The sequence below is a fragment of the Notolepis coatsorum genome (genome assembly GCF_963971535.1).
Source record: "Notolepis coatsorum genome assembly, chromosome: 19".
NCBI lineage: Eukaryota > Metazoa > Chordata > Actinopteri > Aulopiformes > Paralepididae > Notolepis > Notolepis coatsorum.
In genome coordinates, this window is record NC_140183.1 from 83,014,395 (window position 1) to 83,036,074 (window position 21,680).

At 41.2% G+C, this 21,680-nt stretch overlaps 1 protein-coding gene and 1 long non-coding RNA gene across 2 annotated transcripts; one reads left to right on the forward strand and one right to left on the reverse strand.

The window, feature by feature from the left end:
* Window positions 1-589: 589 nt before the first annotated feature.
* LOC311246309 (visinin-like) lies at window positions 590-14,172 on the reverse strand. The gene is made up of 5 exons (XM_084336459.1): window positions 14,059-14,172; window positions 7,601-7,652; window positions 6,841-7,437; window positions 2,656-2,767; window positions 590-2,056 (listed from the first exon to the last, which is right to left on the reverse strand). Exons 3-5 carry the CDS (start codon window positions 7,219-7,221, stop codon window positions 1,956-1,958), a joined length of 594 nt encoding a protein of 197 aa, XP_084192585.1. The 5' UTR covers window positions 7,222-7,437; window positions 7,601-7,652; window positions 14,059-14,172; the 3' UTR covers window positions 590-1,955.
* A 929-nt stretch (window positions 14,173-15,101) lies between these two features.
* LOC311246310 lies at window positions 15,102-19,179 on the forward strand. The gene is made up of 2 exons (XR_014620795.1): window positions 15,102-15,707; window positions 16,296-19,179. It is a non-coding gene; the product is annotated as an uncharacterized lncRNA (long non-coding RNA).
* The last annotated feature ends 2,501 nt before the right edge of the window (window positions 19,180-21,680 follow it).

Genomic DNA, 21,680 nt, shown 5'->3' on the forward strand with positions numbered 1-21,680 from the left:
ATACACATTTCTCCCATTAATCCCTCTCTCTCTCTATCTGTCGCAAGCATTTAGGGGGGCACACTAAGGAGCGGTGGTGGCCTAAAGGTTAGAGAACTGGGCTTGTGACTGGAAGGTCACCAGTTCAATCCCCCGGACTAGCAGGAAGAATGTGGGTGGAGAAGTGAATGAATACCTCTCTCTCGTCCTTCAATACCGACCGCTGAACTGCCCTTGAGAAAGACACTTAACTCCCAACTGCTCCAGTGGAGTTGCTCAGTGGCCAACAGTGTCAGACTGTGGTTGTACTGGACGGCTCCCAGGTGTGAATGAATGTAACTTTGTGAGTGTGAAGCAGGGACGCTGCTGAAAAAGAGCACCTGTGCTCAGTGAACCTACCCTGGGTAAATAAAGGTAAACATAAATAAAAACAAGACCTTTAGCACCATTTCTGTCAATTGGATTTTTGGCATCCCACATTCCTATAGTACACAGAGTATGTTTCTGGGTCAAAGAAGAATTTATTGTTTTCTATGATAGACATAATGGAATGATTTTCAATGCACAGTTTTTATGAGAAACCCTTTAATCCAGTGCAGCATTTTGATTATAAAGGTTTAAGACAATTTCAGGATAAAAGTCCAAAACTCTCAGGCTACAACTAACTTAGCTAGAAGTATTTGATGTTATATCTACATCACATTTGAGCTCTTGATGTGGTGTAATGACAGCGTATGCATGTATCTGAAGACTTTTCAGACCATCTGATGTGTTTATGTTTGCATTCACAACAGTCCCAGGAAGCCATTACTCTCATCATGGGTTACAATAACATAAGATAACATAGTATCTTCGTTAGATGGCTGCTTTTTTTATATAGAGGCGACAGTGGCTCGGGAGGTAGAGCAGTCGTCTGGCAATCCGGAGGTTCCCGGTTCGATTCCCGCTCCTCCCGGGCAGCGTGTCGATGTGTCCTTGAGCAAGACACTTAACCCTTAATTGCTCCCGATGAGCAGGTTGGCACCTTGCATGGTTGCCTCCGCCGTCGGTGTGTGAATGTGTTAGTTAATGTGTGCATGGGTAAAAATGTGAGTAACAAATTGTAAAGCGCTTTGGATAAAAGCGCTATATAAAAAAGCAGCCATTTCGTTAGATCATAGTTTATTGATCCCCCTTGGGTTACAGTTACAAAAGGCTGTGAAATCAATTTCACAAATTTTACAATTAATTGTAATTGCAATTAAAATGTTACCATTATCAGATTAGTGTAAATATAGTTGTAGATTATACATAGAGAGTTTATATAGACATATAGATATACAGGTTATTTTTCATATTGTTATATAGTCCACAAAAATCCATATCACACCATGCTAGTTACCAGAAACACAGATCTTCGTATCACGTATCTTGGTTGTGGTTGGCATACAATATGCCTCAAAATGACCTATATGTATTCACAAACATTAATACCGTTAGGTAATATCACACAAAGCAGACTGCTCCTCTGCTTACAGATACAGCATTGACACAGATGATGCGGTAAGGGGTTATTGCCACAGCAGGGAAGGAAGGCTCACATCGGGAACAGCCACTATACAAGGGAAGGAGAGAGAGAAGAAAGAGGTAGAGAGACACAGAGAGAGTGATGTGAATAAGGGGAAGGAGAGAGAGGAGAGAAAGGTGGAGACACAGAGAGAGTGAGGTGAAGAAGAGGAAGGAGAGAGAGAAGAGAAAGGTGCAGACACAGAGAGAGTGAGGTGAAGAGGAAGGAGAGAGAGAAAAGAGGTGGAGAGACAGAGAGTGAGGTGAAGAAGAGGAAGGAAAGAGAGAAGAGAGGTGGAGAGACAGAGAGTGATGTGAAGAAGAGGAAGGAGAAAGATAGAGACACAGAGAGAGTGATGTGAAGAAGAGAAAGGAGAGAAAGGTAGAGACACAGAGTGAGGTGAAGAAGAGGAAGGAGAGAGGAGAGGACTCTAGTTCTTGGTCTCTTCTTGCACGGGTTCATAGTGGATGAGACGCATGGCTCCTTCGTTCTCAGTCACACCTTTGATGAACTCTCCTTCCGCCAATCGTTCTGGTGGGAGAGAAAGAAAGATGTTACTGTGTGTGTGTGGGGGGGGGGGGGGGGGGGGGCTTAGCATGTGCTTTGACAACATGACCACATACACCACAGTCTTTGCCATAAGCCCTGAAGTTTCATACTGCATGCTGTGTATATTCTCACGGCACGTTGCTCGCATGACACAAATGATGCTGTAACATGGAATTTGCTACCAGGTGGATTTTCTGTTTGTACTACTGCTTCTTAAGCCAAAGAGCAGATGATGCCTTGATAGACCACATGTAAAATGTAATCTGTGTAATCTGCCCTACAGGATATAGGAACAGCTGCTGAGCAAAGGCAATAAAGGCTTACACCCCTCTCTCTCTCTCTCTCTCTCTCTCTCTCTCTCTCTCTCTCTCTCTCTCTCTCTCTCTCTCTCTCTCTCTCTCTCTCTCTCTCTCTCTCTCTCTCTCTCTCTCTCTCTCTCTCTCTCTCTCTCTCTCTCTCTCTCTCTCTCTCTCACACACACACACATGACCTCTGATTAACTGTATGGGTCTAGTGTGTGTGTGTGTGTGTGTGTGTGTGTGTGTGTGTGTGTGTGTGCATGTGCATGTGTTGCCCCTTACCGTTGTCTTTCTTCCCAAAGAAAGACCACAGCTTCTCGGCCCTCTTCTCAGCCGTGCTCTCGTCGGCCGGTAGCTTGCCCTGCTCCTCCTTGGGGATCAGCTTGAAGATGGCCTGAGAAACAGGGGGCAGGTATGAGATGTGTGTTATATAATGATGCAGAATTTATTTTTATAGAAAAAGACAAGCTGAACTAACGCATTTGACCACTAGAGAGAGGCAGGGAGCCAAGGAGCCTTACAGTGTGTTGTTAGATATCATTTTAGTGAGGCGGATCAATAAAACAACACCACATGGAATTATATCAAAGTCCATCAAAACGAATACGCCTTCGGCTGTGCAATACAACAGAAACTCTTGGCGGTCCTGAGAAACTTGGCTATGAAATGTCATGTGAGAGAAATTCAATTAGGATCACCGAAAATGTCAATTCAGCAATCTACAACAATAATATTATAATATTTTTCCAAAGAAACCCCATATTTCATTTGTACAGAGCCACTTAGCAGAGGTGGAACCATAGATATAAAGCAGTAGATGCAACGTGTCATAATCAATTGACATTCTAGAATGGGAACATGTGGCTCAGTTGGGTCGCCTAGCAATGTCATAGACGTTCATCACGCTGTACATGGCTTCACGGCGATAGCGTCAATTGAATCTGTATGTATCTGTACTGAACTGTTAGCTGTGTCAAGCTATCTTAATTAAGCTTAAAGATTTCCTGTGGACAGGTTTTGCCTTCACGTTGGGCAGAACTACGCCTCTTAGCGTAGTGATATAATAACTATATCCTGAACAGGCTCCAGTATGTGCAGAACTCAGCTGCCAGGGTTCTCACTCACACCAAGCCCTGGCAGCACATCACCCCCACCCTCATCCACCTCCACTGGCTCTCGGCCAAGTCCCGTATATCATATAAGTCGTGACTCTAGTCTGACTCGAATGTCCTCTGCCACTTAGCATCGAGCAGATTGTATGTGACTACACTTTGCCCTCAGTGGCCCACATAGAGAGGACATTAACATCTCCCACATTTAATTGGATTAGTTCCAAGACTTTGGCCATGGTCCCAAATACCAAGATGTCTTTTTCTCCCCTCCCTCTTCTCCCTCTCCATCTCGTGCTCCGCTTGGTTCAGGCTGGGAGAACGCAGATGACCAGTGGATGTCTTGACCAATGATAATCTTGCCCAAAATAGAAGCATGCAGAGAGCTGCCTTTACACCTGTACATCACAGCCTGCAAGACAGCTCTGCCCCAAGTGCCTATTACTGTAACCAAAACTGACTTCCTCAAGCACATTAGTTTGAAATAAAATGTGAGAATAACTTTGAATTGCATGTTCAAACATATCACAATATCACTTAGTATCACAAATAACAAAATATTATGCAGTTATATAGTTATCAGAAAAGTAAATCTTTTCAGCGTATCTTTACCTTTATGGCTGTGTTCATCGTTGTTTCCATGGACACAGTGACTAAACATTAGGGCTGTCCCCGACTAAGGATTTGGATGGTCGACTATGAGTCGACTATTGGTCGACAAAAAATTTTTTTTTTTTTTTTTTTAATTTTTTTTTTTTTTTTATCATTCCATTTGGGCTGTGGGGGGTGCTTAATGTCTGAAGGAGTCGACTGAAGGCTTCTTGTCCTCTGCAAAAGCATGCAATTGGTCCACTGATGGATACATCTTGATATTTGTCTATAGTGTGTTCATTAGATGGGTGAAATCCTCTTTCAGTACCTCTGTGCCTGTTTTCGTAGGCAGTTAGCCTCTGGTATGCGGGCCATTAGCGTTAGCCACGCTTCTAGGCCTCTTTTCTTTTGGAAAGAATGATAAAAAAAAATTAAATAAAAAAAATTATAAATATATATATATATATTTTTATATATTCGACTAAGAGGTTGGCCAGTCGACTACGGCTCCTTTCGACCGATTAGTCGACTAATCGACTAATAGGGGTCAGCCCTACTAAACATACATGCACAGACACCGTGAAGTAAAGTAATTTAACTCTTTTCAACCCATTTCCGGGTCTTATTTGTAAAGTAGGCTAACAAGGATAGGGGGGAGCAATTAATAGAAGATTATTTATTTAATATTAAGGGACAATAATATGAGAATAAGTAGCACCGGTTAGTTTACTTCCTATATGTTTGACGGTGGAACATTGTCCAACTTTCTGTTAAGACATGTGCATCCTGTCCCTGACTCAGACAGACATTACAAGTACACTCAACCCTATTTACCTGTTTCCGTATTGACTAGCCTGGCCCACCCTGCTCCAGTCATCTTCTGTGGTTTAAACTAATTTCCAGAACTGTAACACTATGCAGTACCCTGTAGTACCATGCAGCTCTATCCAGCTATATGCACACATTGCACACACAGAGAGCTGCCTCTACGCCTATACATCACAGCCTGCAAAACAGCTTTGCCCCGCCCCAACGTGCCTTATTACTGGAACAGAAACTGACTTCCGCAACCAAATTTGTGTGAAATAAAATGCGGGAATAATTTTGAATATTTGATATACCTCTCACCTATCGTATTAAGATCCAGATATTCCAGCCAGTGTAATTTCGATCTGAGAATTTTTTCTGAAACCGAAGATAAGAAACATTGCATCTCTCATCAGATTGAACCTTTATTTTATGATGATAATCATAAATCACTGGACAAGTGAAGCATGGTGTCTGGTATGTAAATTAGACTGTCAGACCAATCCCTCCATGAGCACAGCAGTACTGGGATAAGAGAAAGTAGAATTGCCTACAATTGTCTGAGGACTAAAACCTATAATCACACAGATTATGAGGATTGTGAGGCTCAAATGGGCTTGCTAATAGACGATTAGGATTGGGACCTACATACCAAGCAGAGGCTGCTTACCAGGAACATGGTAATACTTATGGTTGCCAACTGTCCCGTATTAGCAGGGCTAATATATATTGGGCTACATTGGTTTCTTCCATACAGGACTTCCCTTGTCCCGTATACTGATCAAATATTGAAATGATCTGTGAAAAGGAGAGGAGAGAAGAGAAGAGAAGAGGAGAGGGTAGTGGAGAGGATAGGAGATAGTGTGATGTTGTTTCAGAGCTGTCTGGTCTATGTGTAGAATACTCTCACACATAGTAGGCCTACCTTTCAGCTTGCCAGGATATTAAACATATCATAATGTTCCAAATGTTGTTTATTTCACAGATATGTTTCCTTTGTGTATTCCTGTCAAATTATTGCATTTTCTGTAATGTTGCTGATTTTGAGTGATTGTCTATAAAAGCAAGGAAAAATAACTTTCAGAGACTGCTGACACGAGTCACATAAGTCAAATATAAGTAAGAGATTCTGCTCTGACAACTACGCATTATTCAGTTCAGACCATTGTTATGATCAAGTTTGGTAAATAGTCTAAAAAGATTCAAGTTCAACATTTTGTTGACTGTTTTAAGATTGTGCAAGTCACATACAACAGAAGGTTAACGTTCCATGGACTATGGGCCATGGAGATACAGTAGGGTTATTTGGTGTTATTTCATGTCTGACTAAGAGAGGCTGTTTAAGAGGTAAAGTGACAGCACAGCAAACCCTTCAGGCCACCTGTTGTTCCTTCTTTGGTAGTAAGTTGACAGCCCTAAAGTTAATCTATTCATGATTATAATGGAAGGTCTTCCCCAGAGAAAAGAAAAGATTGTTGTGCCTTAGGAGAGGGGTTGCTCCTTTATCTTCTGCAGACCATCTGATGATCTGGACATTCAAACCAGCAGCAAAGTTTAAATCTATGGGAGTTATGTCTATTCCCCCAAAGTAGTTGTATAATTCTCTCCAAATCTCTTTCGGGTGGTGTTTCGGAGAGGAATAAATAAATAAAATAAAGTCTAAATAAATGTTTGCTGATTAATCATATTTTTCAGAAGAAGCTAAATGCTTTCACGTGTGACATGCCACTGCTCAATGTGCAGGCCACAAGATGAACAATGAACAACCAATAACTCCTATAGGGGAACCTGCCTCTAACCATGACCAAAACCATCACTGTCCTCTTTTTCATCATAATATCTCAATCATTAGCTCCTTCAGGCCACCCTACCCCATCCTCATATACAAGCTATCAAAAGGCTCATTAGTATATTCCTTCATCATTATTACTATTGCCTGCCTCGTGAGTTTCCAGCTCACCTGGCAGAGATCTGATACTTCTGATTTGGTGATGTATCCATTCTTATCCACGTCAAACAGTGAGAAGGCCCACTCCAGCTTCCTGGTCGTCTTCCCCGTAGAGGTCATGTGCAGCGCAATGATGTACTCCTTGAAGTCCAGCGTGCCGTCTTCGTTGGTGTCAAAGGAGCGAAACACGTGCTGGGCGTAGCACTTGGCCTCGCTCTCCGGAAAGAAGCGGTCGTAGATTTGCTCAAACTCCTCCGGAGTGATGCGTCCGGTTGGACACTGCTTCTGGAAGTTAGCATACCACTGGCAGAGCTCGTGCTCGGTGAACTTGGTGTGGAGCTTCAGGTCCTCCAGGATCTCCTTGGATATTGTGCTGGTAGTGGCATTCCCCATGGCAATGGACTTTCCCTGTGCCTCAGATGTATTTCCACACAGAGTTATGGACAGACTGTGTCAAATGGTGTTGGCAACGTTCTGCCGCTTGCTGTCTTTGGGGATCTTTCGTGGCGGGAGCTCCTCTAGGCCTCTTTTACTGTGTCAGTCAACCCTCTCTCTCTTTCTTGTAAAATCCGTTGCGCCGACTGACTTGGCCTCACTTACGTATCCAGGCTGCGAGAGTCCTCCAAGTAATTGTGAGGGATATTGTCAAAAACAGAGAGTAAATATATATATATATATACAGTATAATAATATATATTTTTAAATGCTACATTTGAACTACACCCTGTCAGAATGAGGGAGAACGGAGACAAAGTCAAGAGACATACAGTACCTGTGTGTGGACTGAGGATGAAGTGATGAGTGAGTTGGGGAAGGGCAATTGACTGCAGGGTGGATAACAGTAGGAGAATGAGCGATGATTAGAGGGAAGGGAAGAGGCGTTGGATTTAGGCTGCTACCTTTGACAGTTTGTAAGTCTCTTAGTACGGATTTAAGGTGGCTGAGCTTTTGACCTTATTAACCCCTCAGGTGTGCTCACCATCTCTTTTCCTCTGCAGTTCAGCTATGGCCCACATGAGGGGCCAGTTATCTAGGGGTCTCTTCTATTTCAGTGATGGCCTTTCAATGGGTTTAGTTGACCACTGGGCAACTAAGTCTGAACCACCATCTGCATAGGCTTCTCAAAGGGAATCCTGGACGTTCTCCTAACCTAGTTAAAGTAATCATTAGTAAGTAAGTGAGTTGTATTTCTAAAGCACATTTAGAACAACTGTAGAAGTACTGTACATATAAATGTCACTATAGTAAAAACACAGTAAGAACATGGAAAATTCAAAAGTGAGGAGAAACAATTGAAATGTGACAAATAAGGCAAATTGCATCCAGACTGTGATTGTTGTACTGTAGATGAGAACCTCACTGTACTATTGCACTATTTTACCCTGTCTATTCTATGCTAATTTATGTATATTTTATTGCAATGCTCTTATCCTGTCTATTTTTATACTCATTCTATGTCTGCATTTCATGCATTGCTTTTATTTTACACGATTCCCAATGGAAATCATTGGGTTGGACATTTTAACACAGACATATATCAAAATCTATAGATGTCTATTTTGTGTCTACATATACAAATTAAGTGTATTATTATAATTATAAATATAACAACAAATATTATGATTAAAAAGAATACAGGGTATAGGTGTGAGATCCAGACTATCCAGATCAAATCAAATCAAATGTATTTGTAAGGCCCGACAACACACGTTAATGTCCCCATGGGCCGGACACGTATTCTTTAAACAAGTCAAGAAGAAACATCACAATAAATCAAGAACAAAACAAAAACACCATAAAGTCCAATTTTTTTTTAAATAAATTAAGGAAAAACTCACTAAAACCTAGCAATAGGAAAAAATGCACCACAGGCAATGTGGAGGAGAGAAATCTTAGAAGGGCCATTCAAGGGGGGATCTCCCTTCTTAGATGTCGGTGATAGTGTTGCAAGCTAGAGACGAGCTAGAGTGATCGTCTGGTAATTGGAAGGTTCCCGGTTCGGTTCCCGCTCCTCCCAGGCAACGTGTCGAAGTGTCCTTGAGCAAGACACTTAACCCCTAATTGCTCCCGATGTGCAGGTGCGCAACTTCCGCTGTCGGTGTCTGAATGAGAGTGAATGTGAGGAACACATTTGTAAAGCACATTGGATAAAAGCGCTATATATAAAATAAAAAATGCACCATTTATCATTTAAATGTCAATTTTAAGAAGGTTATTAGGTCTCGATACAAGAATGTAAGGAATGAATCCCATATTTTATTGATTGTGTATGTAAGCCTTTCAATCGCTATAAGAAAGCTCATTAATCCAAATGTTCAAAGATGAACAAACACTTTTCCATTTTCTGGCAATAAGCCGTTTCACATGTATCAGGCAAAGATTAACCAACTTTTCTTCACAAGTTCTTAGCGTCAATGTTTCTGGAATAAGACCAAGAATACAATGGAATGTTGTAAATTGGAATTACTCCTTTCCAAAAGTCTTGTATGTGTTTGCACTTCCGAAAGCAATTCCTTTCTCTGTTCTACATTGTATGCAACTGTCTGGGATATTAGGATTTAATTTATTTAGTGTTGAATACATACATTCTCATAGACGAATAATATTGAATACATTGAAATATACTATTAATAGATATGTTTGTGCTTAATAATAACACGCTTTTTCCCATTCCTGGTCTGTACAATCTATCTGATCCTCTTCCAACAGCTCTGTCGTTAGCAGGCCAACCCACTGGGAAACCCCCTGGCGCTCCCTGTGGCAGGCCTGCCAATGCTTATGGTCACCAAGCTGTTTACTTTGTGTCTTCTTTGATTAACTTGATCAACATTACCTTCTCTCACCTGTTTCAGACAGATTTAGCACAGTCGTAGTGGTGAGGATACTACGTAACTTGGCTATTGCACATTTGCATTCAAATATAGAAACAGCATAGTATAGTTATTAAGAAAAGTTGCACGATAAACTATTGGATTAAAATATAGTTTGACAATATAACCTAGAATTAGTTTCCCCTTCTCCCTCCTCCTCACTCACCTCCTCCTCCTCACCTCTACCTTTTACAGCACAGTTTTCTCTGCTCTATAAATATGCCCAGAGTCGATCTATTGGATTATCCAATGCCTGCCCTGTACCGCACTATCCAACACTGAGCCAATTACAATTACCATTGTCACGCGACGCCCACACAAGGGAACCATGTCCTTTTCACAACAATCCATGCCACCTGACTTGTAGCCTATCATGCTCTCTAAGCCAGGGTTGATCTGTGTTTCTTTTTATGGGTTGGGATTTTCACAGTGGACCTTGGCACTAGATCTGGTTCTTCTTCTTCTGTTGGGTATATCTGATCTGAACCTCTATCTGGAGCAAGACACTTAACCCCTTAATTGCTCCCGATGAGCAGGTTGGCACCTTGCATGGTTGCCTTCGCCGTCGGTGTGAGAATGTGTGAGTGAATGGGTCAAATGTGAGGAACAAATTGTAAAGCGCTTTGGATAAAAGCGCTATATAAATGCAGCCATTTACCATTGATTAGAACCCAGAAAATAACCTTTAATAAAAACAAAAATCATGCAATTCCCTGTTTCTAATTCATTGCAAATTAATTGAAGTCACACATTTAATTTACATTGCTTCACATCACTTCTCTATCACATCACTGAAACATACATTCACTCTAAACCTGTTAAACCCTAAAACAACAAAGAATAAATATAAAACAAAAACTAGATTAGGTTCATTCTTTTCATGTCTTTTTTTGAAGCACAGTTGTAAATGTTAAGCCATTCACAATGTGTACTCTCCGTCTTTCTGTTTCTCTCTCCCTCTCTCTCTCTGCATGTGTGCGTGTGCGTGTGCGCGTGCGTGTGTGCGTGTGTGCGTGTGTGTGTGTGTGTGTGCGTGTGCGCGTGCGTGTGTGTGTGTGTGCGTGCGTGTAACAGACTACATCAAGCCGGTTATGAAGCACAATGATGTCACTTGAGTCTATTTACATACATCAAACTGTAAGACACCTCAATGTAGGCAAAAGGAACAACTAATTGTTTAATTAACGCTCATGTGTTCCCCTTGTGACATGACAACAAGCAATAAATCTGAACTAAAACATGCATATTTGCTTTGCTGAATTACAGGTGTTTCACATGAGAAAACATAAATACATTTGATCATGTTGCTGCTGGATGATGTTGTTGATGTATTTTGATTATAATGCTATGCTGGCAGGGATGTAAAGTACTTGAGTAATTGTACTTCGTTACAATACTTAAGTACTGTTTTGGGGGATTTGTACTTTACCCGAGTATTATTAGGTTTGTATACTTTGTACTTTTACTCCATTACATTTCAGAGAAAAAAACAAACATACTTGTTACTCCTTACATTTAAAATGCAGACCTACAAAGTACAAAGTACAAATCTCACAGGTCCAACCATTTTAATTAGTATATTGTAATTATTTATCTGGCCGAACTAACATTAACGTTATTAATCCTGTGACCGCAGGTAAACAGCCAATCAAATCCCCATCAATGGAAAATGAACCCGCCCATACCCATGCTGATTGGTCCTTGTGCAAGACTAGAAAGCGGGGATATTTGATTAAACACCTGCTATCAGAAGAATAGACAGTCAGATCCGCATTATGCTGTGGTTAATATTGTGATATTATTCAGGGTACTCCAGTATTCTGTCTTTAATATTGTGATATTATTCAGGGTACTCCAGTATTCTGTCTTTAATATTGTGATATTATTCAGGGTACTCCAGTATTCTGCCTTTAATATTGTGATATTATTCAGGGTACTCCAGTATTCTGCCTTTAATATTGTGATATTATTCAGGATAATCCAGTATGCTGTGGTTAATATTGTGATATTATTCAGGATACACCATTCTGTTTTTAATATTGTGATATTATTCATGCTGTGATGTGAATGCCGTCCATGTTAGTTTACTTTCAATGGAGAAGTGCATTAAATAATTTTAATGCAAAAGAAAGTGTCCTCTGTTCTTTCATTTCAGCATTGTTTATCGCAGAACACATTCCATTGTGGGCAGAGTGTATGCGTGGTTTCAGCCTTGCCTAAACACCAGCTGATGATTTCACTAATTGGCTCACCTCTTCAACTAAATCACCTGGTGCAATGTATAGTTAAAATGAAAACTTGGCCCACGATGGAATGAGTTTGAGACCCCTGGTCTATCCCTTTAAAAAATAATTTACTTTAACTTTTTAGTAGCCTACTTAAGTACATTTAAAAGTAGGACTTTTTTTTACTTTTACAAAAAGTGTGTTTTTAGCCAGATACTTTGACTTTTACTTGAGTCAGATTTTGAGACGGTACCCATACTTTCACTTAAGTATAATTTCTGGGTACTTTTTACACCCCTGTATGCTGGTCATACTTCATGCAGGGGGACGGTGCCACCGTCAGTTAAGCGGTCATCATTGTATTGTACTTATTGATGTTTCGATGGTTAATGTTCATTGATGCAGTGCTACTGTGTCTGTGTTACTTTTATTAATGTGATTTCATGTTTGTTTTTATGTTGCACTTTGTGCTGCACAACCAATTGCCCTTTGGGGACAAATAAAGTTTAACTTTAACAAAGACCAAAGATAAGTTTGGTAAAAGTATTTCTCAAACAATATATTTCATGATAGCTAAAGGGGTATTTAATTGACTGTCATCTATAAGCAAGTGTCCACTGCTGTCTCTGTCACCTGCTGTCAACACCACCATTCCTCCCAGGTGTTCCTCATTCACTTCCATTCATTTAGGGAACCAAGTCTAAATATTATACTTCTGAAGTACAAACATACTTTACAGTAATGTATTTTATAGAGATACACATGACACAGCACATGCAAACATCTACCGGCAATCTATCTGTCAAATGCCAAAACAAATACATACCTTTGACTCAGAATTGTCTGTTTCATTTAAATCTGCACAGCTATAGTTTGTTTATACTTCAGAAGTATGATATGGTCTAGGTCCCCAAAATGAATGCAGTGAATGAGGAGCCTGACATCTGGGAGGAATGGTGGCGTTGACGGCGGACGACAGGGACAGCAGTGGTCACTAGCTAACTTATAGATGCACTTACATAGAGGTAACTGCTGAAACATGACTCAAGTTCTGCTAAAGTGAAACATCCCTTTAAAAATAGATTCAAAGCTATATTCTACCTAAAGATTGGTTGAAAATAGTTTCAAAGCTAAAGTAATCTACGTAAGGTTACAGAATTCTAGAAATATAACTTAATAATATTTATTAACTTAATAAATGATACTTTTGATACTTTGGATTTTTATTTTATTAAAAAGAAATTACATGAAATTCACTACCCATGAAACGGGAAAGAGAGGGAAACAGAAGAGAAAATGTTTTGGAGAGGAAAAATCCACAGTCAACCCAAACAATGCCATGGTGGGACACAACCCAAGAGAGAGAGAGAGAGAGAGAGAGAGAGAGAGAGAGAGAGAGGAAGGGAGGGGGTCCTAGATAAATACCAGTTAATGGGTCATAATGACGCATAATGACAGACGAGACCTTCCTACTGAAAACAAGGAACGAGGGGGAAACAAACAAATGATAACAACAATCATCACAACCACCGCCAGCGTCTCGCTGGGGCCTCAGGTCGTGACGTCTTTGATAAAAAGGTAACAGAATGAGCCTTGGATTCCCCACTTCTACGATGCCTCGCCACAGGGAAGGTTTACAGCTTTAAGGTCTGACTGACTCACGACCCTCTTGTGCAGATTCATATCTGGAATAAACTGTGTCTTTAGAGGGCATTCATCTAGAAGAAAATCTCCACTGATTGGCAAACTTGTGGGTCAACATTTAGGTAAGTCATCATTTAAAATGTTTCCCGGTAAAAATGCATTGTTGTTTTTGTTTTTTTTAAGTTCATTTAAGTTTTCCTAAAGAAAGGACATTTTGGCCTCAGGTAATTCTAAAGTTCTCTCTATAAATATCACATCCAACTGTTTCCTGTTTGTTTAATCAGAGAATATAAAAATGGTGTAGTGGTGTTACATTTTGAAACATAGCCTAAAGCCAACAAGTTGGGTTATTTTCTCCTTTGATAGACAAATGTGAATGTTTCATTATATATGCTTATTTTCTAAATCACAGCTCCATGCCAAAAGACTGGACGCAGGCCAGGGCTGACAACTCAAGACAGTGAGAAGAGAGAGCTGTAAGAAGAACATACCTCATATTTTCACCCGTGTGACGAGGAATAAAATCAACCATGACATCAAAGATGGAAACCCTGGATCCCTCTGCTCTGCAAGCGTCCATCTCCGCGGTGACCTACGACCCCAAGTCTGAAACAGTGACCTTACCGCCGGGTGGGGTCGTTTCAGTGGCAGGCATCACTGTGGTGACCGGGGGAGCTGAACTATCCTGGGGATCCTGCATGATGGCCTTTGGAGTTTGGGGAACTCTTATTGGCTTGAGTGTGGTGGCTGTGGGAATCTGGGACCAACTGAATCATCATTCTGTGGGGAGGACGTCAAGCCTGCTGGGGCTGGGGGCGGTGATTCTGGCCATTAGTTTGGCAGTGGTGGGCAGCGTGGTGGGGTTTTACCTCCTGATGAAGGGGAGGAGAGAAAGGACAAGAGAGGAGAGGGAGGATGGGAAGGTGGTTCTTGTACAAGAGAGTGGGAGGAGAGTTATAAAAACACTCACTGTGTAAGAAGACATTAATGACGATGTTAAAGCTGCCATCACACCTAGTGCTCTGACTTAAATGAACCCTTCAGACAAAGAAGACTAATAGTATATTCAGATACAAATGGAAGAGAAATCTTGTCTTGCTTCGCTTGCATCAGCTTGACAGTTGATATAGCTAGCCCCTTTCGTGACTGCTGATGCACGCCTTGCTTTGAATACAGCAGTCACTTGCCCGACCTAACTAGCCATCGGAACATTCACTCTGAAGCACTGGTTATTTACAAACTGTTCGTTCTAAATGTATCACAGAGAAATGTCAATGGTACTCACAGTTGCACGAGGGTTTCACACACAAAACCGGGGTGGTTTGAAAGCTCGGCGTTGCTAATAAACATTTTAAATATTTTTTTATAAACTGGTCAACACTGCTCAAAAAACGGCTTTAGCCAATGCACCCAATGCCGGAAATAAAGCTGTGTTGACCAGTGTTGACCAGTTTATAAAAATTATTTAAAATGTTTATTAGCAACGCTGAGCTTTCAAACCACCCCGGTTTTGTGTGTGAAACCCTCGTGCAACTGTGAGTACCTTTGACATTTCTCTGTGATAAATTTAGAACGAACAGTTCGTAAATAACCAGTGCTTCAGAGTGAATGTTCCGATGGCTAGTTAGGTCGGGCAAGTGACTGCTGTATTCAAAGCAAGGCGTGCATCAGCAGTCACGAAAGGGGCTAATAACTGGCAAAACTGGCATGAAGACACGCTAGTGCCGTTGGTCTCAACCGCAGCATTGTTGACATTTACAGAAATGGGACCATTTCTAAATGTAACCTATTCAATATCTACAGGCCACAGAGCATTCATAGCAGTCCATTTCATATTCATTGTGAAGATATATACCCATATTTGTTCCATCACGCCAGCCAAATCTCTTGCTTGAGTTTGCCTAGAGTGAAGGTTGATCTGTTTCACCTCTGTTTGCGTCCTGCCATTGACTTTGTATGCATTTGCACCGGCTCCAACTTTCGTATTTGAATGTACTGTTAGTCCGTTTGGAAAATCTTTGAACAGCCAATGAATCTGTAATGCCGTCAAACAGCGACCTCTAGGCAAAGGAGCCCTGCTTGCTATTGCACCATGTGTACATTTTCTTTGTTTTGGTCTGATGCGTGGGTTGGAGTTTAGGCCTAACAAAAATAATAGTTGGTTTCAGGTTGGTTGTCAGTTTGGCCATGGGTAGGTAGGGAATTTATTTTATTTTTATTTTTTTTTATTCTTTCCCACGGCGACTATGGATAGGGAATTTCTTTATTTAATTAACCCTTTCACTGCCACACGACAGAAGGTTAGCCCTTTACTATCACACAACCGACGGCGATGCTCCATCATTAGCATCATTAGCTCCGCATCCGCGGAGCTAATGATGCTAATGATGGAGCATCGCCGTCGGTTGTGTGATAGTAAAGGGCTAACCTTCTGTATTGTCACAGTGAAAGGGTTAACCGGCTGTCGTGTGGCAGTGAAAGGGTTAAAATGTTCACAACAACATGGATGCATGTACTCTGCCAGCATGTTTAATATCCATAATACTAAATGTTTGACTAAGATTTCTATGAAACTTTATTCTAAAAAAAAAAAAAAAAAAAAAAAATGATTTTTTTTTTTTTAATATATAATTTTTTTTTTTAAACTCATAAAATATATTGGGTCGCACCTAAATCGGCAGGGTCGGTCGGCAACCTGAAACCAACCATTATTTTTGTTAGGCCTTAGTCTCCAGACAGACCTCTCTTGGCAGAGCCTGAGGTGTTGCCAGCAATAGCAACCCCTCTAAATGTTTGCTTAGAAGTCGCTGGTTGAGGCGGTCGGGTGGCGTAGCCGAGATTGCGCTCGTCACCAATGCAAGAGGCTGCGGTCTCGAGTCCCGGAGTCACCATTGCCTGCGGCTTGGGCCGATCGTCATACTAACTCGTTTGGCTGAGTTAGCGGGAGGGAAGTCGTGGGTGGGAATCTGGCGTTGTGGACAGCGACGCCTACAGGTCAGGTCTGGGCGCCTGCTCAGCGAAAGGCAGGAAGTGGTGAAGGCAGCGTGACCGCCCACGCGTTACACTTCACCAATGAGAGTCCTCGCTGCCAGGTGAAAAGAGAGCCACTGGCTGTCTCCGCATGTGTCGGAGGAAGCATGCGGTAGGCTTCAGGGTTCCCTTGTACCGACCAGTAGGGGGAACATGCGCACAACGACCAGGTAGGGGAGGGGGGGAATTGGCATAATGACTAAATTGGGATGGGGAGAAAAAGAGAAAAAAAGAGAAAGAGAGGATTAAAAAAAATTATAATCGCTGTTTGATAGCATTACAGATTCTATAAGAAGCAATCAACATGCACACTCTCAAAAAGGTTTGTGGTGCTGGGAGTAAATCCCCTTATGTAAGAACTTTCAAAGAAATTGCAGACTCCCCCGCTCACTTTCCTCTGCTTTATTCAGTCAACGTTTCAGTCAGAAACCTTCATCAGGACATAAAGATTGTAAAAATGGTGCTGTGGGTTCTTTAACACATTGCCCGCCGGGCATTGTACCCATCATTGTACCCAGTCTGCCAGTGCTATAAGTCTATGGAGTGGCTCACCTTCTTTGCAGGGCTATAACTTTTAAAATTGTATTGCTATATTGACATTACTATGGCCCATTCAACATCGATTATCTATCGCTCAGGATGTGGGAACGTTATACTTTTTCATTCATACATTCATACAAAAATACCTTCTAGAATATAAGTATGTTTTTATCGTTTTCTGCAGTAATTCCTAGAATGTGAGTTATAGGCCTAAACGCATATATAGATTATCGATTGCGGTTTCCCCCCTATACACGCTATATTAAAAGATTAAACTGTATATGATCGTATACGTTATGCTTCATCATGTAAATGCTTTATGTAGTATGGGTGGATATATTGATCAGATGGTTTGCAAACAAGGAAACTCACAATTGGGTTGAAAATAACGTTAGTGTCCTCTTACCGTGGGTCAAAGAGACTGGCGGTGAAAGATCCCAAGTATACGACGTCGATCGCCTAGGTCCATTTCCGGTTTGTATGTCGCAATAAACACAGAAATCATATCGATTATTAACTTTAGAAAGCGATCCATTATGTACATTGTGTCTGTCGGGGGCCTTGCAACGATATCTGACGGCCGGATGAATTTAATCGACGCACAGCAGCCATATCCTGTAAGCGAGTGTAACTCGCCCGACCATCCACCAGGCTGCGGTATTGAGCCGTCGTTGCCGTCACCTATAGGGTCCAGCTGGAGCGTTGCAGGTGTATATATGAATTATGAATGCCATGGCGAAAAAATGAAATATTGATCTCAATAACGCTGTACAGCGAGGTCTGGCGGTCAACGCATGGCGGGCAATAACGCTGTAAAGCGTTTCCGGCGGTGGATGTGTTAAAAGAGTATGCGGGAATGTGCAATTTATTTGAAAAAGGCATTACAGATTTACCTTTAAGATAAAAGGGGTCAGGTCAGGTATTACATGTACAGTGCAGTTGTAGACCTATATAGGAATCCCATGACATTGAGAAAGTAGGCTACATGTTACGTCACGCCCCTTTTATCTCAAACCATGAATTTACAACATGACTTTCTTTAGATAATGAGATATGAAACTTAAAATGGACTTGTGTAGTTCTTCAGCCGAAGGACTCATTACTGATATAACTACCTATAACTACCTATAAAGACACATGTTTGTTTCTCAAGCATACACACAGTAATGTTTTAATGTGTTTAGAATGATCGTTGTGGTGGGGAATACATACTGTAAATGTATACAAATTATAATCTTTTGTGATTATTTTCATAGCTGTTGTCCTAGGTGTGAAGGGAATTAGAAATAAAATAAAGTCGAAATCATTTTACACATCTGTGTTGAGCACTCAGTAGTAGCAAGCATTAGCACTCTACCATAGTTAAAGGTAGAATCTGTAATACTGTCAAACAGCCACCTCTATGCAAAAGAGCTTTGTTTACTTTTTTGTTTTGGTTTGACGTGTGGGTTGGAGTTTAGTAACTTATTATCCTGTGAATTTCTCCAGACCTCTCTTGGTAGAGCCTATACCCACTGAAATACAATCCACACATCAGACAAAAACTAAAACTATAAACAAAGCGCAGTACCAAGTTGTCATCTTTTGCCTCGAGGTCGCTGTTTGACAGATTCTACCTTTAAAATAAAACACACACTCATGTAAATAGAACACAAACTAATTTCCCTCTATTCCCAGTCATTTCTCTCTACTTTTTCCTCTTCCCTCTTTCACTCGACTTTAGAGAGGAATGCCACAGGAAAAGGTGGTGAGGGTTTTCCAAGAGAAGATAAAACATCCTCTTATACTTCACTGGTGAAACTGATGAATGCATGTCATTGTGAAATTCTTTGCGTTTTACTTGTGGTGTAAAAGGAAAGGAAAGACCTGTTACAAGCTTTCTAAGCATGTAGTGAGTGAGGTGTGTGCGTGTGTGTGTGTGTGTGTGGGAGAGAGAGAGAGAGAGAGAGAGAGAGAGAGAGAGAGAGAGAGAGAGAGAGAGAGAGAGAGAGAGAGAGAGAGAGAGAGAGAGAGAGAGAGAGAGAGAGAGAGAGAGAGAGAGAGATTTGTGCTTCCACCTGCTGGACAAAGGGAAAACTCTGACAAGAACAAGTTACAGGTTGAAAAAACCCTCAGCTCTGAACTAAGCAAAATCTGCATCTGGCTCGCTGATAACAAACTATCATTACACCTGGGTAAAACAGAGTCCATTATCTTCTGTTCAAATAACAAACTCAGCAAGACCGACGGCTTCTCAGTTAAAATGGGTGACAATATTGTCACAAGGAAAGATGAAGTCTAGGTTCCATCCTAGAGGCAAATCTTTCCTGTGACAAAATGGCATCCAATGTAATAAAAAAAGTCAACCAACAAACTCGATTCTTGTACCGGATCTCCTCTCTGGTAAACAAGAATACCCTGAAGTCTCTGGCAGGAGCACTCATTCAAGGGTACTACGACTATGCTTGCACCTCATGGTACCAAAGCACCTCAAAGGCGCTAAAAACTAAATTACAAACATCTCAAAACAAACTGGTCAGACTACTGCTTGACCTTACTCCTAGAACCCACCTCACCCCTGCCCACTTTGACAACCTAGGATGGCTTAGAGTAGACGACAGAGTACAGCAACTTGCAATGGGCCTGGTCTACAAGATACATCTCCGCGCCAAACATGGCACTCCGCGCCAAACATGGCAGCGGTAATACGCATACGTCTGTCTCAAAGAGTCCTGCATGTATAACAAATGCGCATGTTGGTGAATTTATGACTGTGTGCCATTATTACTATCAATGTAATAATTGTGGAATATTACTATAATGAGCTGTATGTTAAATCTCGTTGTGACAACTGTAACAATGACAATAAAGATCTATTCTACATACACGACTAAGGTACCCATGTACATGTCAAAATACTTCCCAAAGGTCAGTGAATACCACGACCACAACACCAGAGGGAGCTCCACAAATCATGTTAAACCCAGATTCGGCTCAAACAAGGGACTAAACATGTTTCGCAATTATGCCACATCAATGTGGAACACCCTACCCACAGCTGTAAAGGAATGTGAATCACTACCCACCTTCAAAACCACTCTCAAAGAGTACGAGAGACTGCAATTCGAAACTGGCCCCTGTAAATGTCCTCTAACGCAACCCCCTCCAATGTACAATAAATGTCCTATTAAACCCAATAATACACAAGACCCTCTTCTTGGGACCAAGTAAGGTTTCGTCAATAATCCAATGTACAGTTCAATCAATCAATCAATGTACCCCGAATAAATAAATCGAATAAATATTTTTTTGTGTGTGCCTTGTGCCTGCAGATTTGCAATATAATTGATTGTTATTATCATAGTAGACCACATTAAACCATTGATTGATTGATTGATTGATTGATTGATTGATTGATTGATTGATTGATTGATTGATTGATTGATTGAAAACTTTATTAACAGATTGCAGAATGGGTACAGTACAGTACAGCTCAATACATACAATTGTTAAGGGGATGCAGACCAGAGAAAGACTTTCGTCTTGTTTACATCAGGGTCCCCCATTTTCAATTCATCGTAACATATATGACATACATGACATACAGATAGATAGTACTGCTACATCTATACATTTATGACATACCAGATTTGCAAATACAGTACTGTTTGTGATACGAAAAGAGTCCAGAAAAAAAAGTATATACATTTGACGTAGAAACTGTACATTGGAGGAGGTTGGGTAGGTGGGGGACACTGTACATTGGAGGTGGTTGGGTGGGGGGGTTGGGTAGGAGGGGTGGGTGGGGGACACTGTACAACTGTACAAGCAAAACTGTACATTGGAATATTGACAAGACCATACTTGGTAATTTACTGTACATTGGAGGGGGTTGTGTTAGGACATTTACAGGGGCCAGTTTCGAATTGCAGTCTCCCGTAGGTGTTTTTTTAGAGTGTTTTTGAAAGTGGGTAGTGATTCACATTCCTTTACAGCTTTGGGTAGGGCGTTCCACATTGATGTGGCATAATTGCGAAACGTGTTTAGTCCCTTGTTTAAGCCGAATCTGGGTTTAACATGATTTGTGGAGCTCCCTCTGGTGTTGTGATCGTGGTATTCACTAACCTTTGGGAAGTATTTTGACATGTACATGGGTACCTTGGTCGTGTAGTGTATCTTGTATCCAAGGCCCATTACAAGTTGCTGTACTCTGTCGTCTACTCTAAGCCATCCTATAGGTTGTCACAGTGGGCAGGGGTGAGGTGGGTTCTAGGAGTAAGGTCAAGCAGTAGTCTGACCAGTTTGTTTTGAGATGTTTGTAATTTTGTTTTTAGCGCCTTTGAGGTGCTTTGGTACCATGAGGTGCAAGCATAGTCGTAGTACCCTTGAATGAGTGCTCCTGCCAGAGTCTTCAGGGTATTTTTGTTTACCAGTGAGGAGATCTGGTACAAGAATCAAGTTCGTTGGTTGACTTTTTTTATTACATTGGATGCCATTTTGTCACAGGAAAGATTTGCCTCTAGGATGGAACCCAGGTAGGTAATATCTTCTTTCCTTGTGACAA